Below are 21,496 nucleotides of genomic sequence, written 5' to 3' on the forward strand. Positions count from 1 at the left end.
CGGCGTTGCCCGGGTGTTTGTAGGTGTGTGTGTGTTTTTGGGTAAATGAAAACAAAAATCGTTGGTTGTTTTTAAAAAAAAACAAAGCTTTGGCACGCAGTTGGAAAATAATAAAGTGTGAAAAAAAAATCGTGCGACTTGGCAGGTGTCCGTTTTTGACGAGTTAATGACGTCAACTTTGAGTGCAGGACAGTGTTTTATTTACCGCCAATCTTTTCGCTTCTTTTTTTAATACGAAAAAGCTTAATGCACATGCGGCGATCGAAAATTGTTGAATATTTATCTTTTGAAAGTCGGATAAATTAAATAGATAGGCGACCCCGGTTGTTAACTCGTAGATATCATCATTTAGGTGCAATATAAAAAGTTTTAAGTTGTGAGGCGACTGATTGCTTCTCAGAAAAAAACCTTTCTTGGACATACACGAAAACACACACACAAACATTTTCGCTTTTATATATACACTAGCGGGGGGTACCCGGCGATGCCTGGGTGTCTTGAGGTAAATCAAAACTCGGGGGGGGGGGGGTAAATAATAATAAAAAAATGTTTTGTTAGGTGAGTATGAGAATCGAACCCGTACCCTTGAGTTGGAAATTAATGTATGAAAAAAAAACGTACTACGTTACCCATTGAGCCACGGCGACAGACAACATTAAGCAGGTTATTTAACTATAAAAACAGGCATGCGCAATGAAGGTTAACTCTGCTGCTTCCATTTGACCTAATTAAGAAGGTCAAATAGAAGTTACGTAGCATTTGGGTTTGTTTACCCAAATTTAACTGTGTCTTACCCCAACAGATGTTGGGGAGGGGGGAAGCAACTTCCAATTGTCCAGATTGCAACTGATCAAAGCTGATTGCTTCTGGACGTTTTTCCCGGCGCTAAAAAACTAAAAAGCCCAATCAACACGCGAGAAGCCAAAATAGCAATAATTTTGTAAAAATCGATGTAAATAAATCTATACGCTACACCGTTTCCTAATTCCTAGATATTATTATATAGGACCTATATACACAGTTTTAAGCGATAGTAACGACCCCGGGAGCGTGTGCGAGAAAAGCCTTTTGAAGACATACACGAAATGGTCACACACATTTTGCCTTTTATATATATAGACTAGCGTTGCCCGGGGGTTGGAAATTAAAGTGTGAAAAAAAAAAGTGCGACGTTAACCATTGGCCCACCGCGCGGAAACACGTTTGAATTTATTTAATTACTTAGATTTGGCAGGTGCACGTTTTAATGACTTAATGAGGTCAACTTTGAATGCGAGAGAGTATTTCATTTACTGCTTTTATTTTATTTATTTTTATTTTCCCAAGATGTTGGGGAGGGGGGGGGGGCAACTCCCCTTGTCCAATTTTAATAGCAATTATTGTCTGATATAAGGAAAATATTTCCACATTGATCAAAGCTGATTGCTTTCGGACAGAATTAGTGTCGCTTTTATTATAGGAAAAAGACTAATCCACATGCGACAAATGTTGAATATTTATCTTCCCGAAGTCGAGCAAATTAAATAGACAAGCAAGCTCCGTTATTAACTCGGAGATATTATAATTTCTATGTGATATAAAAAGTTTTAAGAAGTTGCAAGCCGACCGACCGCTTCTCTGAAAAAAGTCTTTCTTGGACATACACAAAAAGCGAACATACGTACACACATTTTTGCTTTTATATATATATATATATAATCAGTTTATTATATATATTTTTGGAGGGGTTTGACTTAGCAAAATAAAGGACCGTTTGAATAAATTCATGATTTAAATTTGTAATTATAAAAAAAATTATATGTATTTCCGCCTTCTTTTAATACAAGACCAGTAGGCGTCAATATTGTTGGTGCAAACACCAGTAACGGATTTTTAAATAAAAAATAATGCAGGTATTGTAAAATTTTAATTCAACTTGAAAATAATATTTAAAAATAGTGCAGATTCCATTTTGACTTTCACCAATTTTCCTGTTAATAATTATATAAACTCTAGCAAAAAGAAAAATATCCATAAAAAAAAACAGATATAATCATAACAAAAATCATGCACAAATTTCAAGACAAAATCTATATAAATGTGAGTGTGTCTGTGTACATTCCCCTACGCAATAACTCTGTCTATTTTTAGTCTACAGACTCGAAATTTGATATACAGGGTACTGATGTTTGGGAAAATCGATGTGATCAGTTTTCGGCCAGAAATTTGGCTTTAAAGAGGTTAAAATTCAACAATTTGACCTTTGAGAACTCTACCAAACTCCTCCGACAATTTTGGATCTAAACACTTGAAATTTTAGATATAGGTTCCTTGGACAGGGATCTAACTTAATAACTCAATTTGTGCTCAAAACAATAAATCTTAAGGGGTCATAATAGGGGTCAAATTTTTAAAAAATTGACCGCTTTTTTTATTTGCGCAAAACATACACCACTAAACACCCAGGCAACGCCAGGCTGAAATGCAAGTGTATATATAAAAGTGAACGTGTCTGTGTGTGTACATTTTCCAACGCAATAATTCCGTCAATTTTCAGTCTACATACACGAAATTTGATATACCGGGTACTGACATTTGGAAAAATATTTGTGATCCGTTTTCGGATAGAAATTTGGCTGTTAAAAGGTCAAAGTTCAACGATCTGTCCTTTGAGAACTCTACCAAACTACTCCGACAATTTGGGGTCTAAACACTTTAAATTTATATATAAAATAACCCTTGAAATTGATTGTTATTAATTTCATGGTACATGTTTAATTCATGGTTAAAATATTTGTTTGAATTTTTATCTTCAATGAAAGATATTTTACGAAAAAAATCAAATCGTTTTCGAAATTCCCTTAATTGTATTTCCACTTTTTCGCTGTACCAAATTTTTTCGCTATACAATTATTGTATATTCGATTATATAATGGTATATTTCAAAACAACAATTCCACAGGAATCAGAATCGTACTTGGTATCGGAATCGTTAATCAACATTTTCCTGGAATCGGAAAAAATTTAGGAATCGTCCCAACACTAATTATTTCCCTTGAATTAATATCATTTGAAATGTGCAATTAAACTGAATATGTACACTTATGGATATTCCTTTTATTTTGATAATTATTTTCATAATGGAAGAAGAAGAAGAATTCAAACATTTAAAGAATTTTGTAAGTTTTAATTTGTAAAAAAATATTTTAGTAACATTCTATACTTGAATCATTTCTTGAGAAAAGTATAAAGAGTTTAATTTAAAACATTTTTAAATATAACTTAATGAAAAATAACAAAGATGTTAAGAATCCATTTTTCATGTCCGTACATAAAAATAATCATATTTTTTATGAAGACTTTTTAATTAAACCATTAATTAATTATCAGCATCGTCATATTTGTTTAAGTTACATTTTACATGCTAGCATGTGTTGGACAGCTTTTAAATTAGTTTAGAAGTCAATTTCTATTTCTGGCCAAGATTTTATTTATTCTTTCTCTCAAATACTTCCTTATCACTTCCTCCCATGTTTTCCTTGGTTTGCCCTGCTAATTGATCCTCCAACCTCAACTATTATACATTTTTTTTTTTTTTACATGGGGTCACACTTATCAAGGCCTGGAGACCACTCAGGGATAAGGGTTATTACGTGTACAGTAATCAATGAGATAGTATTGTAGTAATCATTAGTATTGGGGGTTTTGATAGAGTGTCTTACTTAAGGAGGCTGTTTGTCAGGAATTTGTTTATGTTGAAGTTGTAGTCAGGTGGGAAACAGGCAAACGGAAGAGAGTTCTACAGTCGTGCACTTCTGAGAAAGGAACTCTGCTCATGGAATCTACGTTTGGATTTGGGCACAGATAAAGAGTGGGGAAAATTATTGACAGTAGTTTCAGCCAGTGGATGTTTCTCGTGAAAGATTGGCGAAGGGGGACGAGAGATTGGAGCTCAGACGAGCACTTGCCATGGAAATAACGATAAAACAAAGACAGGCTCGCAACGTCTCTAATGTGGGAGAGAGGTTGCAGGGAAGAGAAAAGGGCATCCCCCACTAAACCACGAAGTCTATTTTGTACTCTGTCAAGGCAGGATAGGCTGTTTTTTGCAGCTCCTGCCCAGATGTGGCAGCATTACTCCATCTTTGGACATACAGATAGAGAATTGCATCAGTAGTGAGATATCTTCTTCCCAGCGTCCTTGGCAACAGACCTGATGTACGTGTTCCATTTCAGATCAGGAGTAAAGGTCAAACCCAGAAACTTGTCAAAACATGGAGCCTCCTCAAGACGAGAGCCATCCATTTCAATTGATGCCATATGGGGATCAGAGCATTGATGATATAAAGATAGAAGCTTGGTTTTGGATGCATTAAAAGTGACCAGCAACCTCTTCCCCCACTGTACCACGCGTTCAAGATCAGAAGAGAAAGAATTAGAGAGAACTTTGTTATTTACGGCTTTTGATGTGTTGACATAGATAGTCGTGTCATCAGCATAGATGTCAACAAATGATTTAAGTATGTGTTTTGGGAGATCATTAATGTAGATCAGGAAGAGAGTTGGGCCCAGGATGGCTCCCTGAGGGACTCCAGCATTAATACTATGGGCCTCTGATTTCTGCCCATCGACCACTACTCTTATGAACCTATTAGAGAGAAATGATTTAATGATTGAGAAAACATTTCCAGTGATACCGTAGCTGGAAATCTTGTGAAGTAGGCCCTTATGCCATACCTTATCGAAGGCCTTCGATATGTCAAGAGCAATTGCCCTGGAAAGGAAGCCTTTGTCAAGAGATTCACTAATCCTATGAGATATAACCATTGACACATCTGCTGTAGATCTTGCAGAGTGGAAACCATATTGCATGTCACAAGGTTGTTTCTGTTGAGGTGGTTGACTATTTCTCTATTTAATATGGATTCCAACAACTTACTCATGACACACAGGACTTATTGGTCTGTACTGAGAGGGAGATGACTTTTCACCTGAATTCTTAAATACAGGGCATACTGATGAGGTTTTCCAGGGTGTTAGAAAGCACTTCTCCTTAGGGCAACGCTTAAACAGTTTTGTAAGTTTGGGGGCAAGTTCTGGTTGGAGCTTTTCCAGCACTATAACTGGAATGCCGTCAGGGCCAGTTGCTTTACTGGATTAGCTTGGTGACCTCACGCACAGATATTTGTATGTTGCATAGCATGTTGTCTGTTATAGGAGGAAATACAGGGAGTTGATGGCCTTTGTCACATAGGGTAGAATTAGCTGCAAAGTTCTTGGCAAATAGTCTGGCCTTGTCTGATGCTGACGAGATGACCTCAGGTCCATTGATGAAAGTTGGGAAAGAACGCACGCTTCTGTTCAAGATCCTGTTTGCTATTTGCCAGAACTGATGGGAACCAAGCCGCTGCTCAGCTACTTTGGATTTAACAGACTGAGCATATAGCTTTCTTGCATTTTTTATTACTCTTTTACAGTGGTTGGTGGCAGTCCTGAAAGCAGCTTTAGTCTCAGTACATCTATTATGTTGGTACCTATGGAAAAAGTGATTTCTGTGCGCGATGGCAGCAGCACATTCTGGGGAGAACCATAGCTGGCTGTTAGGTTTTTGTTGGAATTTTTTGGATTGTATGAATCGGTCTATGCCTACAATTAACCATTCGGTCAGGTCTGATACTATAGAGGACACATCCTTTTTAAACATGGAATGCAGAGGTAGGTCAGATATGAATGTATGGAAGCTATCCCAGTCAGCCATAGAGTATCGATATACAGTACGGTGGAGAGGTATGTCTGAAGACTTATTACATTTCATTTTTATCTTAACTGCTACAACAGAGTGGTCAGAGGAGATAGAATGGAACATGAACATAGCTCAGGGGAAGTTGTAAGAAAAAGGTCTAGAAGGCTTGCATACTGACCGGTAGTATCGGGCACACAATCTGACCAATCTGGGTGAGGTCATAGGCAAAATCATGACAGAACCCTCGTCATCGGTTTTATTTGAGTGGGTCAGCCATTCCACATTATGGACATTGAAGTCACCGCAAATGTGAATGTTAGCCAAACGATGAGCAGACAGGATGTGGTCAATTTTCTCAGATATGCTCTTAAAGATAGTAACCCCACTGTTGTGGGGGGCGATAGAGGACAAATATAAATGCAGTGGTGTAAGCTAGTGCAACCCGGAAGCACATATAAGGTAAATTAGGGTCTTCTCTGGAGATATTCCTACCCCATGGAAAGCTATCTTTGATGTAGGCACATATTCCATGCCGATGGCGATCTTGGGGGTCAGATTTAGATGTTAAGTTAGAGTATCCTTTAATTATGAATTTGTCAAGGGAAGTGGTTGGCCTATGTAAGTTTCACTTAGAAAGAATAAGTCCGGTTTCGTCTCCTGTAATTGTGCTTCAACATCTGGAAGGTTGGAACGTAGACCCCTGATGTTGGAGAAGGAGACCTGGTAGTAGGGGTATACGTTGGTGAATGGGGTTCTAGGTTTATTCATGTTTTTTTTTTTTTTTTTTTTTTTTTTTTTTTTTGAGATTTGTCATGTTGAGATTTTGGGATTTGTGGAACAGGTCGATAGCCTTGGTTAGAGCAGGACAGAGAGGGAAAGTAAGAGAGAAAAAGACAAGAAATCTTTTTTTTTTTTTTTGTTTTGTAGCACATGATAAGGTAAAGCCGTAACAATTACCCACTAGTATGTCATCGAGAGGCCCTACCAGAAACTACTGTATGGTCCAGAATCCATTCACCAAATGGCAATACAACAGCCCCAGTACTTTGCACCTGCTGATAGGACAGCCTCCTTAGTGGTTAATCCAAGGTTCGGGTCCCTGACTATTAGGCGAGTAATGTCAGCCCAGATGAAACGTTTACCTCCAGCACCCTGACTAGTGACATGACCACAGAAATTTTCCGACATCTCAGGCTACTGTTTACAAAGTACTACCAACCTGGAAAGCAGCTTTTTCTTCATCCTTTGTCAGAAAAATCATTCATTGGAAATGAGGACTGAAAGACAAAAAAAGGAGAAGTGAAAGTTACTGGAGTTGCCGATAACACATCCACATGCATTATCTACTCTCCATTCAAAAAAAAAAAAAAAGGTGGAAGGACTTATTAATATCTACTTAGTAGTAGTCCGTTGCCCCATTCCCAGCTTTGGGTAGTACTTGAAGATAGTCTCCCCTCCCATGTTAATGCATGGATACTTTTTGCCTTTATCTACCTCGGGCTAGGATGTTCGACCGTTCCAGCTCCACCCCATAATAAATATGCTATAATGGAACTTTTATCAAATTGGAAAGTTTGGTTATTTATAACTTGTGTAAAAATCTGGTTAAGTAATACCTTTAGGGTTATGTATTAACTTTAGACTAGCTAGAAGTAATGATAACCCAATAATTCTCATATATTCTTTCAAAGCAAAAATCTACCTATTACTAAATTTAATTTATTCTGAAATCATCAGATTTAAGATGATCTTTAAAACCACATTATACATCCATCATATCATTCTTCTATTTTTCCTTGCAACACATCATCATTAGCCATGTTTCTTACATATGCCTGCTTCTTCCTTTGATCAGCAGTAGTGATGATTAAATTTATGATCAATTTAATCTTTCCACTCATTACTTTTGTTATTACACACATCTTCAATATATATATATATATATATATATATATATATATATATACACAACTTCAATCCAAATATATTTCTTTTTTCAAGTTTCACATGTAACAACTGTAAGACAATGGCTTTCTTGTCTTGCATAAAAACTGATTATCATCTACTTTTTCTATAACCAGTGTTTACAAGTACAACTAAAATTAAGTTGCTCCTTTCCACAAACTGAGCTTTCCTCTTTCTGAACATTAACCCAATCAGTTTGTCAAAATAAGAACAACTGAAATGAACTGCAGCAGAAAAATACTTTCATTTAATCTCAAATTTTAACTGTGGTGTGTGTTATTTGTCTAATGGATACAGTTGTAATTAATGGGTCAAATCTTTTCGATGCATTGTGGTGGTCAATAAAATTGAAAAAATATGAACATTAATTTTATGCAGCTATTATTAAAAAATAACTTGTCTTTCATTTGCTGTATACATTGAATTCTTTACAATAAATTTAGAGTGTAAGCATTCAATTAGCCCTCAAAAGTTTGAATTTTCATTAAACAAAATAAAACATATAAAGGTGTTAATCTAAATTAAAGAAAAAAATTGTTGAAAATTCATCCAAAAAAGTGAAATAAGTTATCTTATATGTGTACACATGCACTTGCATGTCGGTAAAAGATTGGACATTTGTCCAATATTTTGGAATAAAAAATGAGCAAATAAAAACTTTCATATAAAATATGCTGCATTCAGTTCCGTACATTTTCGACATTGAGATTTGCCGCCTCCTCTACTCGTTCCAAAGCAAATGTTAATTTTTCATGAGTTTGCTGTTGGTGGATCATTCTTCTTACAAACAGTAAACACAATTGATTTGAATTGTGTTTATTTTAGGTATCTTATCTGCTTTGTGTAAAAGGAGAGATTAGTGACTATGTTTAAAATTTCACATTTTAACAACCATTTTGCTTTAATCTAAAGGAATTCTCTCCTAAAACCTCCCACGTTTCTAGATAGTGGCATAACTGTTTAGTTTCCAACTATTCTACACTTCTATGTAGCATTTGAATCTTAAGCTCTTTAACATTCTCTATTTGCCCTCTTCAAAATGTAATAAAAACTGATTTCCAATTTAAATAAAGTAAAAATTAAAGAAAGGTGGAGGTGAGGGGTGAGCAAGAGTATTATGATGCAAATTCTTTTTCTTTTTTTTTTTTCAATTTATTAAATTTACCAGTAGTCATATTAACTCGATACAGTCAAACATTTGTTTAAACATGTAATTTGCAAAAACCCATTCATAAATGATCATCAAGACAATAAACTAAATTTAGTTTGAACTCATAAATATCTAAATTTCTGTCAAATATTGTCAGCATTTGTTTCTCTTCTGAAAAGAACACAATTTTTTCTTGTAGATGCATCATTTGAAGACTCCTCTTCATCTGAAGATGAATCGAATGCATCCGAACAAACAGTTTTACCTAAACGAACAAATTTACATAACCTGAGAAAAGTAAGTTGATTCAAGTTTTATATTCATCTACTTTACTGAATCTATGCAACGTCTGCATACATCTGAAAAAAGGTTTTTGATCTGAAAGTTTTTTTAATCCAAAAGAACACGCCTTCACACACATACATACATTATTTACTTCGGACACATACATTTACTTACCCACACATACATTATTTACTTCACACACATATTTTACTTCCCGGACATGCATTATTTACTTCACGGACATACATTATTTACTTCCCGGACATACATTATTTACTTCAAATGCATACATTATTTACTTCACACACATACATTATTTACTTCACACACATACATTATTAACTTCACACGCATACATTATTTACTTCACACACATACATAATTTACTTCACACACATACATTATTTACTTCACACACATACATTGTTTACTTCACACGCATACATTATTTACTTCACACACATACATTATTTACTTCACACGCATACATTATTTACTTCACACACATTATTTACTTCACACGCATACATTATTTACTTCACACGCATACATTATTTACTTAACACGCATACATTATTTACTTAACACGCATACATTATTTACTTCACACGCATACATTATTTACTTCACACGCATACATTATTTACTTCACATGCATACATTATTTACTTCACATGCATACATTATTTACTTCACATGCATACATTATTTACTTCACATGCATACATTATTTACTTAACATGCATACATTATTTACTTCACACACATACATTATTTACTTAACATGCATACATTATTTACTTCACACACATACATTATTTACTTCACATGCATACATTATTTACTTAACACACATGCATTATATACTTCACATACATACATTGTTTACTTCACACGCATACATTGTTTACTTCACACGCATACATTATTTACTTCACACGCATACATTATTTACTTCACACGCATACATTGTTTACTTCACACGCATACATTGTTTACTTCAAATGCATACATTATTTACTTCACACGCATACATTGTTTACTTCACACGCATACATTGTTTACTTCACACGCATACATTGTTTACTTCACACGCATACATTGTTTACTTCACACGCATACATTGTTTACTTCAAATGCATACATTATTTACTTCACACGCATACATTATTTACTTCACATGCATACATTATTTACTTCACATGCATACATTATTTACTTCACGCACATACATTATTTACTTAACATGCATACATTATTTACTTCACACACATACATCATTAACTTCACACGCATACATTATTTACTTCACATGCATACATTATTTACTTCACACACATACATTATTTACTTCACATGTATACATTATTTACTTCACACACATACATTATTTACTTAACATACATTATTTACTTAACATACATTATTTACTTCACACACATACATACATTATTTACTTAATACACATACATTATTTACTTCACACGCATACATTGTTTACTTCACACGCATACATTGTTTACTTCACACGCATACATTGTTTACTTCACACGCATACATTGTTTACTTCAAATGCATACATTATTTACTTCACACGCATACATTATTTACTTCACATGCATACATTATTTACTTCACATGCATACATTATTTACTTCACGCACATACATTATTTACTTAACATGCATACATTATTTACTTCACACACATACATCATTAACTTCACACGCATACATTATTTACTTCACATGCATACATTATTTACTTCACACACATACATTATTTACTTCACATGTATACATTATTTACTTCACACACATACATTATTTACTTAACATACATTATTTACTTAACATACATTATTTACTTCACACACATACATACATCATTAACTTCACACGCATGCATTATTTACTTCACACGCATACATTATTTACTTCACACGCATACATTATTTACTTCACATGCATACATTATTTACTTCACATGCATACATTATTTACTTCACACACATACATTATTTACTTAACATACATTATTTACTTAACATACATTATTTACTTCACACACATACATACATTATTTACTTAATACACATACATTATTTACTTCACACGCATACATTATTTACTTCACACGCATACATTATTTACTTCACATGCATACATTATTTACTTAACATACATACATTATTTACTTCACACACATACATTATTAACTTGAAATACATAAATTATTTACTTCATATGCATACATTATTTACTTCACATGCATTCATTATTTGCTTCACATACATACATTATTTACTTCACATGCATACATACATTATTTACTTCACAGACATACAAACATTATTTACTTCACACACATACATTATTTACTTCACATGCCTACATTATTTACTTCACACGCATACATTATTTACTTCACACGCATACATTATTTACTTCACACACATACATTATTTACTTAACATTCATACATTATTTACTTCACACACATACATTATTTACTTCACACGCATACATTATTTACTTCACATGCATACATTATTTACTTCACATGCATACATTATTTACTTCACACGCATACATTATTTACTTCACATGCATTCATTATTTGCTTCACATGCATACATTTAGTTCACACACATACATTATTTACTTCACACACATACATTATTTACTTCACATGCATACATTATTTATTTCACACACATACATTATTAACTTCACACACATACATTATTTATTTCACACGCATACATTATTTACTTCACATGAATACATTATTTACTTCACATGAATACATTATTTACTTCACATGCATACATTATTTACTTCACACGCATACATTATTTACTTCACACGCATACATTATTTACTTAACATGCATACATTATTTACTTCATATACATACATTATTTACTTCACACACATACATTATTTACTTCACACACATACATTATTTACTTCACACACATACATTATTTACTTAACATACATACATTATTTACTTCACACACACACATACATTATTTACTTCACACACATACATTATTTACTTAACACACATACATTATTTACTTAACACACATACATTATTTACTTCACACACACATACATTATTTACTTCACGCATATACATTATTTACTTCACAGACATACATTATTTACTTAACATACATACATTATTTACTTCACAAACACACATACATTATTTACTTCACACACATACATTATTTACTTAACATGCATACATTATTTACTTCACACGCATACATTATTTACTTAACATACATACATTATTAACTTAACATACATACATTATTTACTTCACATGCATACATTATTTACTTCACACACATACATTATTAACATACATACATTATTTACTTCACACGCATACATTGTTTACTTCACACGCATACATTGTTTACTTCACATGCATACATTATTTACTTCACACGCATACATTGTTTACTTCACATGCATATATTATTTACTTCACACACATACATTATTTACTTCACACACATACATTATTTACTTCACATGCATACATTATTTACTTCACATGCATACATTATTTACTTCACACGCATACTTTATTTACTTCACACGCATACATTATTTACTTCACACGCATACATTATTTACTTCACACGCATACATTGTTTACTTCACATGCATACATTATTTACTTCACACATACATTATTTACTTTACATACAGTATTTCCTTCACACGCATACATTATTTACTTCACACACATACATTATTTACTTCACATGCATACATTATTTACTTCACACGCATACATTATTTACTTTACACGCATACATTATTTACTTCACACGCATACATTATTTACTTCACACGCATACATTATTTACTTCACATGCATACATTATTTACTTCACATGCATACATTATTAACTTCACATGCATACATTATTTGCTTCACATGCATGCATTATTTAGTTCACACACATACATTATTTATTTCACATGCATACATTATTTACTTCACACACATACATTATTTACTTCACATGCATACATTATTTACTTCACATGCATACATTATTTACTTCACATGCATACATTATTACTTCACATACATACATTATTTACTTTACACACACGCATTATTTACTTCACATACATACATACATTATTTACTTCACACACATACATAGAATATTTATTTCACACACGTACATACATTATTTACTTCACACACATAAATATATTATTACTTCACACACACACATACATACATTATTTACTTCACATAAACGCATTATTTACTTCACACACATACATTATTTACTTCGCACACATACATACATTATTCACTTCACACACATACATTATTTACTTCACACACATACATACATTATTTACTTCACACAAATACATACATTATTTACTTCACACACATACATACATTATTTACTTCACACACATACATACATTATTTACTTCACACAAACACATACATTATTCACTTCACACACATACATTATTTACTTCACATACATTATTTACTTCGCACACATAAATACATTATATACTTCACATGCATACATTATACATACATTATTTACTTCACTCACATACATTATTTACTTCACACACATAAATACATTATTTACTTCACAGACATACATACATTATTTACTTCACACACATACATACATTATTTACTTCACACAAACACATACATTATTCACTTCACACACATACATTATTTACTTCACATACATTATTTACTTCGCACACATAAATACATTATTTACTTCACATGCATACATTATACATACATTATTTACTTCACATGCATACATTATTTACTTCACACGCATACATTATTTACATGACACGCATACATTATTTACTTCACACGCATACATTATTTACTTCACACACATGCATTATTTACTTCACATACATACATTGTTTACTTCACACGCATACATTGTTTACTTCACATGCATACATTATTTACTTCACACGCATACATTGTTTACTTCACACGCATACATTATTTACTTCACATGCATACATTATTTACTTCACACGCATACATTATTTACTTCACACGCATACATTATTTACTTCACACGCATACATTATTTACTTCAAATGCATACATTATTTACTTCAAATGCATACATTATTTACTTCACACGCATACATTATTTACTTAACATGCATACATTATTTACTTCAAATGCATACATTATTTACTTCACACGCATACATTATTTACTTCACACGCATACATTATTTACTTAACATGCATACATTATTTACTTCACACACATACATTATTTACTTAACATGCATACATTATTTACTTCACATGCATACATCATTAACTTCACACGCATACATTATTTACTTCACACACATACATTATTTACTTCACATGCAGACATTATTTACTTCACACGCATACATTATTTACTTCACACACATACATTATTTACTTAACATACATTATTTACTAAACATACATACATTATTTACTTCACATGCAGACATTATTTACTTCCCATACATACATTGTTTACTTCACACACATACATTGTTTACTTCACACACATACATTATTTACTTCACATGCATACATTATTTACTTCACACGCATACATTATTTACTTCACACGCATGCATTATTTACTTCACATGCATTCATTATTTGCGTCACATACATACATTATTTACTTCACATGCATACATACATTATTTACTTCACACACATACATACATTATTTACTTCACACACATACATTATTTACTTCACATGCATACATTATTTACTTCACACACATACATTATTTACTTCACATGCATACATTATTTACTTCACATGCATACATTATTTACTTCCAACACATACATTATTTACTTCACATGCATACATTATTTACTTCACATGCATACATTATTTACTTCACACACATACATTGTTTACTTAACATACATTATTTACTTCACACGCATACATTATTTACTTCACACGCATACATTATTTACTTCACATGCATTCATTATTTACTTCACATGCATTCATTATTTACTTCACATGCATTCATTATTTACTTCACATGCATACATTATTTACTTCACATGCATACATTATTTACTTCACATGCATACATTATTTACTTCACATGCATACATTATTTACTGTGCATGCATACATGAGTTACTTCACATGCATACATTATTTACTTCACACGCATACATTGTTTACTTCACACGCATACATTATTTACTTGACATGCATACATTATTTACTTCACACGCATACATTATTTACATGACACGCATACATTATTTACTTCACACGCATACATTATTTACTTAACATGCATACATTATTTACTTCACGCACATACATTATTTACTTAAAATGCATACATTATTTACTTCACACACATACATACATCATTAACTTCACACGCATATATTATTTACTTCACATGCATACATTATTTACTTCACATGCAGACATTATTTACTTCACATGCATACATTATTTACTTCACACACATACATTATTTACTTAACATAAATTATTTACTTAACATACATTATTTACTTCACACACATAGATACAATATTTACTTAACACAAATACATTATTTACTTAAAACGCATACATTATTTTCTTCACACGCATACATTATTTACTTCACATGCATTCATTACTTGCTTCACATACATACATTATTTACTTCACATGCATACATACATTATTTACTTCACACACATAAATTATTTACTTCCAACACATACATTATTTACTTCACACACATACATTATTTACTTCACATGCATACATTATTTACTTCACATGCATACATTATTTACTTCACACACATACATTGTTTACTTAACATACATTATTTACTTCACATGCATACATTATTTACTTCACACGCATACATTATTTACTTCACACGCATATATTATTTACTTCACACATACATTATTTACTTCACACACATACATTATTTACTTCACACGCATACATTATTTACTTCACATGCATACATTATTTACTTCACACGCATACATTATTTACTTAACACACATACATTATTTACTTCACACACATACATTATTTACTTCACATGCATACATACATTATTAACTTCACGCGCATACATTATTTACTTAACACGCATACATTATTTACTTAACACGCATACATTATTTACTTTACACGCATACATTATTTACTTCACACGCATACATTATTTACTTCACACGCATACATTATTTACTTCACACGCATACATTATTTACTTAACATGCATACATTATTTTTTAACACGCATACATAATTTACTTCACATGCATACATTATTTACTTCACACACATACATTATTTACTTAACATACAGTATTTCCTTCACACGCATACATTATTTACTTCACACACATACATTATTTACTTAACATACATTATTTACTTCACATGCATACATTATTTACTTCACACGCATACATTATTTACTTCACACGCATACATTATTTACTTCACATGCATACATTATTTGCTTCACATGCATGCATTATTTACTTCACACACATACATTATTTATTTCACATGCATACATTATTTACTTCACACACATACATTATTTACTTCACATGCATACATTATTTACTTCACATGCATACATTATTTACTTCACACGCATACATTATTTACTTCACACACATACATTATTTGCTTCACACACATACATTATTTACTTCACATGCATACATTATTTATTTCACATGCATACATTATTTACTTCACACACATACATTATTTACTTCACACACATACATTATTTACTTCACATGCATACATTGTTTACTTCACACGCGTACATTATGTACTTCACACACGGACTTACATTATTTACTTCACACATACATTTCCTTCACAAACATATTATAATTGACTTCCCGCACGTATATACATACATTATTTACTTCACATACATTATTTACTTCACATACACTGTTTACTTCACATACATTATTACCTTAACACACACATTCTTTACTTCACACACTCACACATTATTTACTTCACACAAACACATACATTATTTACTTCACACACATAACTACATTATTTACTTCACACACATGAATACATTATTTACTTCACACACATGAATACATTATTTACTTCACACACATGAATACATTATTTACTTCACACACATAATTACATTATTTACTTCACACACATGAATACATTATTTACTTCACACACATGAATACATTATTTACTTCACACACATGAATATATTATTTACTTCACACACATGAATACATTTACTTCACATACATAAATACATTATTACTTCACATACATACATTATTTACTTCACATACATACATACATTATTTACTTCACACACATACATACAATATTTACTTCACACACGCACATACATTATTTACTTCACGCACATAAATATATTATTACTTTACACACACACATACATACATTATTTACTTCACATAAACGCATTATTTACTTCACACACATACATTATTTACTTCGCACACATACATACATTATTCACTTCACACACATACATACATTATTTACTTCACACACATACATACATTATTTACTTCACACACACACATACATTATTCACTTAACACACATACATTATTCACTTAACACACATACATTATTCACTTAACACACATACATTATTTACTTTACATACATTATTTACTTCGCACACATAAATACATTATTTACTTCACATACATTATTTACTTCACATACATACATACATACATTATTTACTTTACATACATACATACATTATTTACTTTACACACACACATACATTATGTACTTCACATACATACATTATTTACTTCACATACATACATTATTTACTTCACACACATACATTTTTTACTTCACATACATACATTATTTACTTCACATACATACATTATTAACTTCAAATACATACATTATTTACTTCACACACATACATACATTATTTACTTCAAACACATACATACATTATTTACGTCACACACATACATACATTATTTACTTCACACACATACATACATTATTTACTTCACATACATTATTTACTTTACACACATACATACATTATTTAATTCACACACACACATACATTATTAACTTCAAACACATATTATTCATTTCACACACATACATACATTTTTTTACTTCACATACATACAATATATACTTCACACACATACATATATTATTTACTCCACAGACATACATTATTTACTTCACACACATACATACATTATTAACTTCACACACATACATTATTTACTTCACACACACACATTATTTACTTCACACACATGCATGATTTACTTCACACACACACATTTCCTTCACAAACATATCATTATTTACTTCCGGCACATTACATTATTGACTTCAATACACACACACATACATTATTTACTTAACACACGCACACACATACATTATTTACTTCACACACATACATTATTTACTTTACATACACACATACATTGTTTACTTTACACACACACATACAGTATTTACTTTACACACACATACAGTATTTACTTTACACACACACATGCATTATTTACTTTACACACACACATACATTATTCACTATACACACACACATTATTCACTTTAAACACACATACATTATTCACTTCAAACACATACATACATTATTCACTTCACACACACATACATTATTTACGTCACACACACAAACATACGTTATTTACTTCACACACATACATTATTCACTTCACACACATACATATATCATTAACTTCACACACATGCATATATTATTTACTTCACACACATATATACGTTTACTTCACACACATACATTATTTACTTCACACACATACATTATTCACTTCACACACACACATTATTGACTTCACACACATACACACATTATTGACTTCACACACATACATACATTATTGACTTCACACACACATACATTATTTACTTCATGCACACACATACATTATTTACTTCACACACATACATTATTGACTTCACACACATACATTATTTACTTCACACACATACATACATTATTCACTTCACCCACATACATACATTATGTACTTCACACACATACATTATTCACTTCACACACATGCATACATTATTTACTTTACATATATGCATACATTATTTACTTCACACACATGCATACATTATTTACTTCACACACATGCATACATTATTTACTTTACATATATGCATACATTTTTTACTGTACATATATGCATACATATTTACTTTACATATATGCATACATTATTTACTTCACACACATGAATACATTATTTACTTCACACACATGAATAAATTATTTACTTCACACACATGCATACATTATTTACTTCACACACATGAATAAATTATTTACTTCACACACATGAATAAATTATTTACTTCACACACATGAATAAATTAATTACTTCACACATGAATAAATTATTTACTTAACACACATGCGCACATTATTTACTTCATACACATACATTATTTACTTCACACACATTCATACATTATTTTATTCACACACACATACATTATTCACTTCACACACATACATACATTATTTACTTCACATACATACATTATTTACTTCACACACATACATTATTTACTTCACACACATACATACATTATTGACTTCACACACATATACATTATTAACTTCACACACATACATTATTCACTTTACACACATACATTATTTACTTCACACAAACAAACATACAATTTTTACTTCACACACATACATTATTCACTTCACACACATACATACATTATTTACTTCACACACATACATATATCATTCACTTCACACACATACATATATCATTCACTTCACACACATACATATATCATTCACTTCACACACATACATACATTATTTACTTCACACACACATATACATTATTCACTTCACACACATGCATACATTATTTACTTCACATATATGCATACATTATTTACTTCACATATATGCATACATTATTTACTTCAAACACATGAATACATTATTTACTTCAAACACATGAATAAATTATTTACTTCACACACATGCATACATTATTTACTTCACACACATGTATACATTATTTTCTTCACACATATGCATACATTATTTACTTCACATACATACATTATTTACTTCACATATATGCATACATTATTTACTTCACATAAATGCATACATTATTTACTTCACATATATGCATACATTATTTACTTCACATATATGCATACATTATTTACTTCACACACATGCATACATTATTTACTTCACACACATGCATACATTATTTACTACACACACATGCATACATTATTTACTTCACACACATGCATACATTATTTACTACACACATGCATACATTATTTACTTCAAACATATGCATACATTATTTACTTCACACACATGCATACATTATTTACTTCACATATATGTATACATTATTTACTTCACACACATGCATACATTATTTACTTCACACACATGCATACATTGTTTACTTCACACAGATGCATACATTATTTACTTCACATATATGCATAAATTATTTACTTCCCACGCATGCATACATTATTTACTTCACACACATGCATACATTATTTACTTCACACACATGCATACATTATTTCCTTCGCATATATGCATACATTATTTACTTCACACACATGAATAAATTATTTGCTTCACACACATGCATACATTATTTCCTTCACACACATGAATAAATTATTTACTTCACACACATGCATACATTATTTACTTCACATAAATGCATACATTATTTACTTTACATATATGCATACATAATTTCCTTCACACACATGCAACCATTATTTACTTCACACACATGCATACATTATTTACTTCACATAAATGCATACATTATTTACTTTACATATATGCATACTTTATTTACTTCACATATATGCATACATTATTTACTTCACATATATGCATACTTTATTTACTTCACATATATGCATACTTTATTTACTTCACATATATGCATACATTATTTACTTCACATATATGCATACATTATTTACTTTACATATATGCATACATTATTTACTTCACACACATGCATACATTATTTACTTCACACACATGCATACATTATTTACTTCACACACATGCATACATTATTTACTACACACATGCATACATTTTTTACTACACACATGCATACATTATTTACTTCACACACATGCATACATTATTTACTTCACACACATGCATACATTATTTACTACACACA

The 21,496-nt window shown here is 31.2% G+C and overlaps 1 protein-coding gene across 2 annotated transcripts in view; it reads left to right on the forward strand.

Annotated features, from left to right (window-relative positions):
- Window positions 1-21,496, forward strand: part of LOC145285995 (origin recognition complex subunit 3-like) — a 171,774-nt gene that overhangs the window by 135,209 nt on the left and 15,069 nt on the right. For both annotated transcript variants that reach the window (XM_080134586.1, XM_080134587.1), the window contains exon 15: window positions 9,037-9,134. In XM_080134586.1, coding sequence (XP_079990712.1) covers window positions 9,037-9,134 — 98 coding nt within the window. The remainder of the gene's footprint in view (window positions 1-9,036; window positions 9,135-21,496) is intronic.

The sequence above is a fragment of the Euprymna scolopes genome, chromosome 10 (assembly GCF_053919585.1).
Source record: "Euprymna scolopes isolate OS-2025 chromosome 10, ASM5391958v1, whole genome shotgun sequence".
Classification (NCBI taxonomy): domain Eukaryota; kingdom Metazoa; phylum Mollusca; class Cephalopoda; order Sepiida; family Sepiolidae; genus Euprymna; species Euprymna scolopes.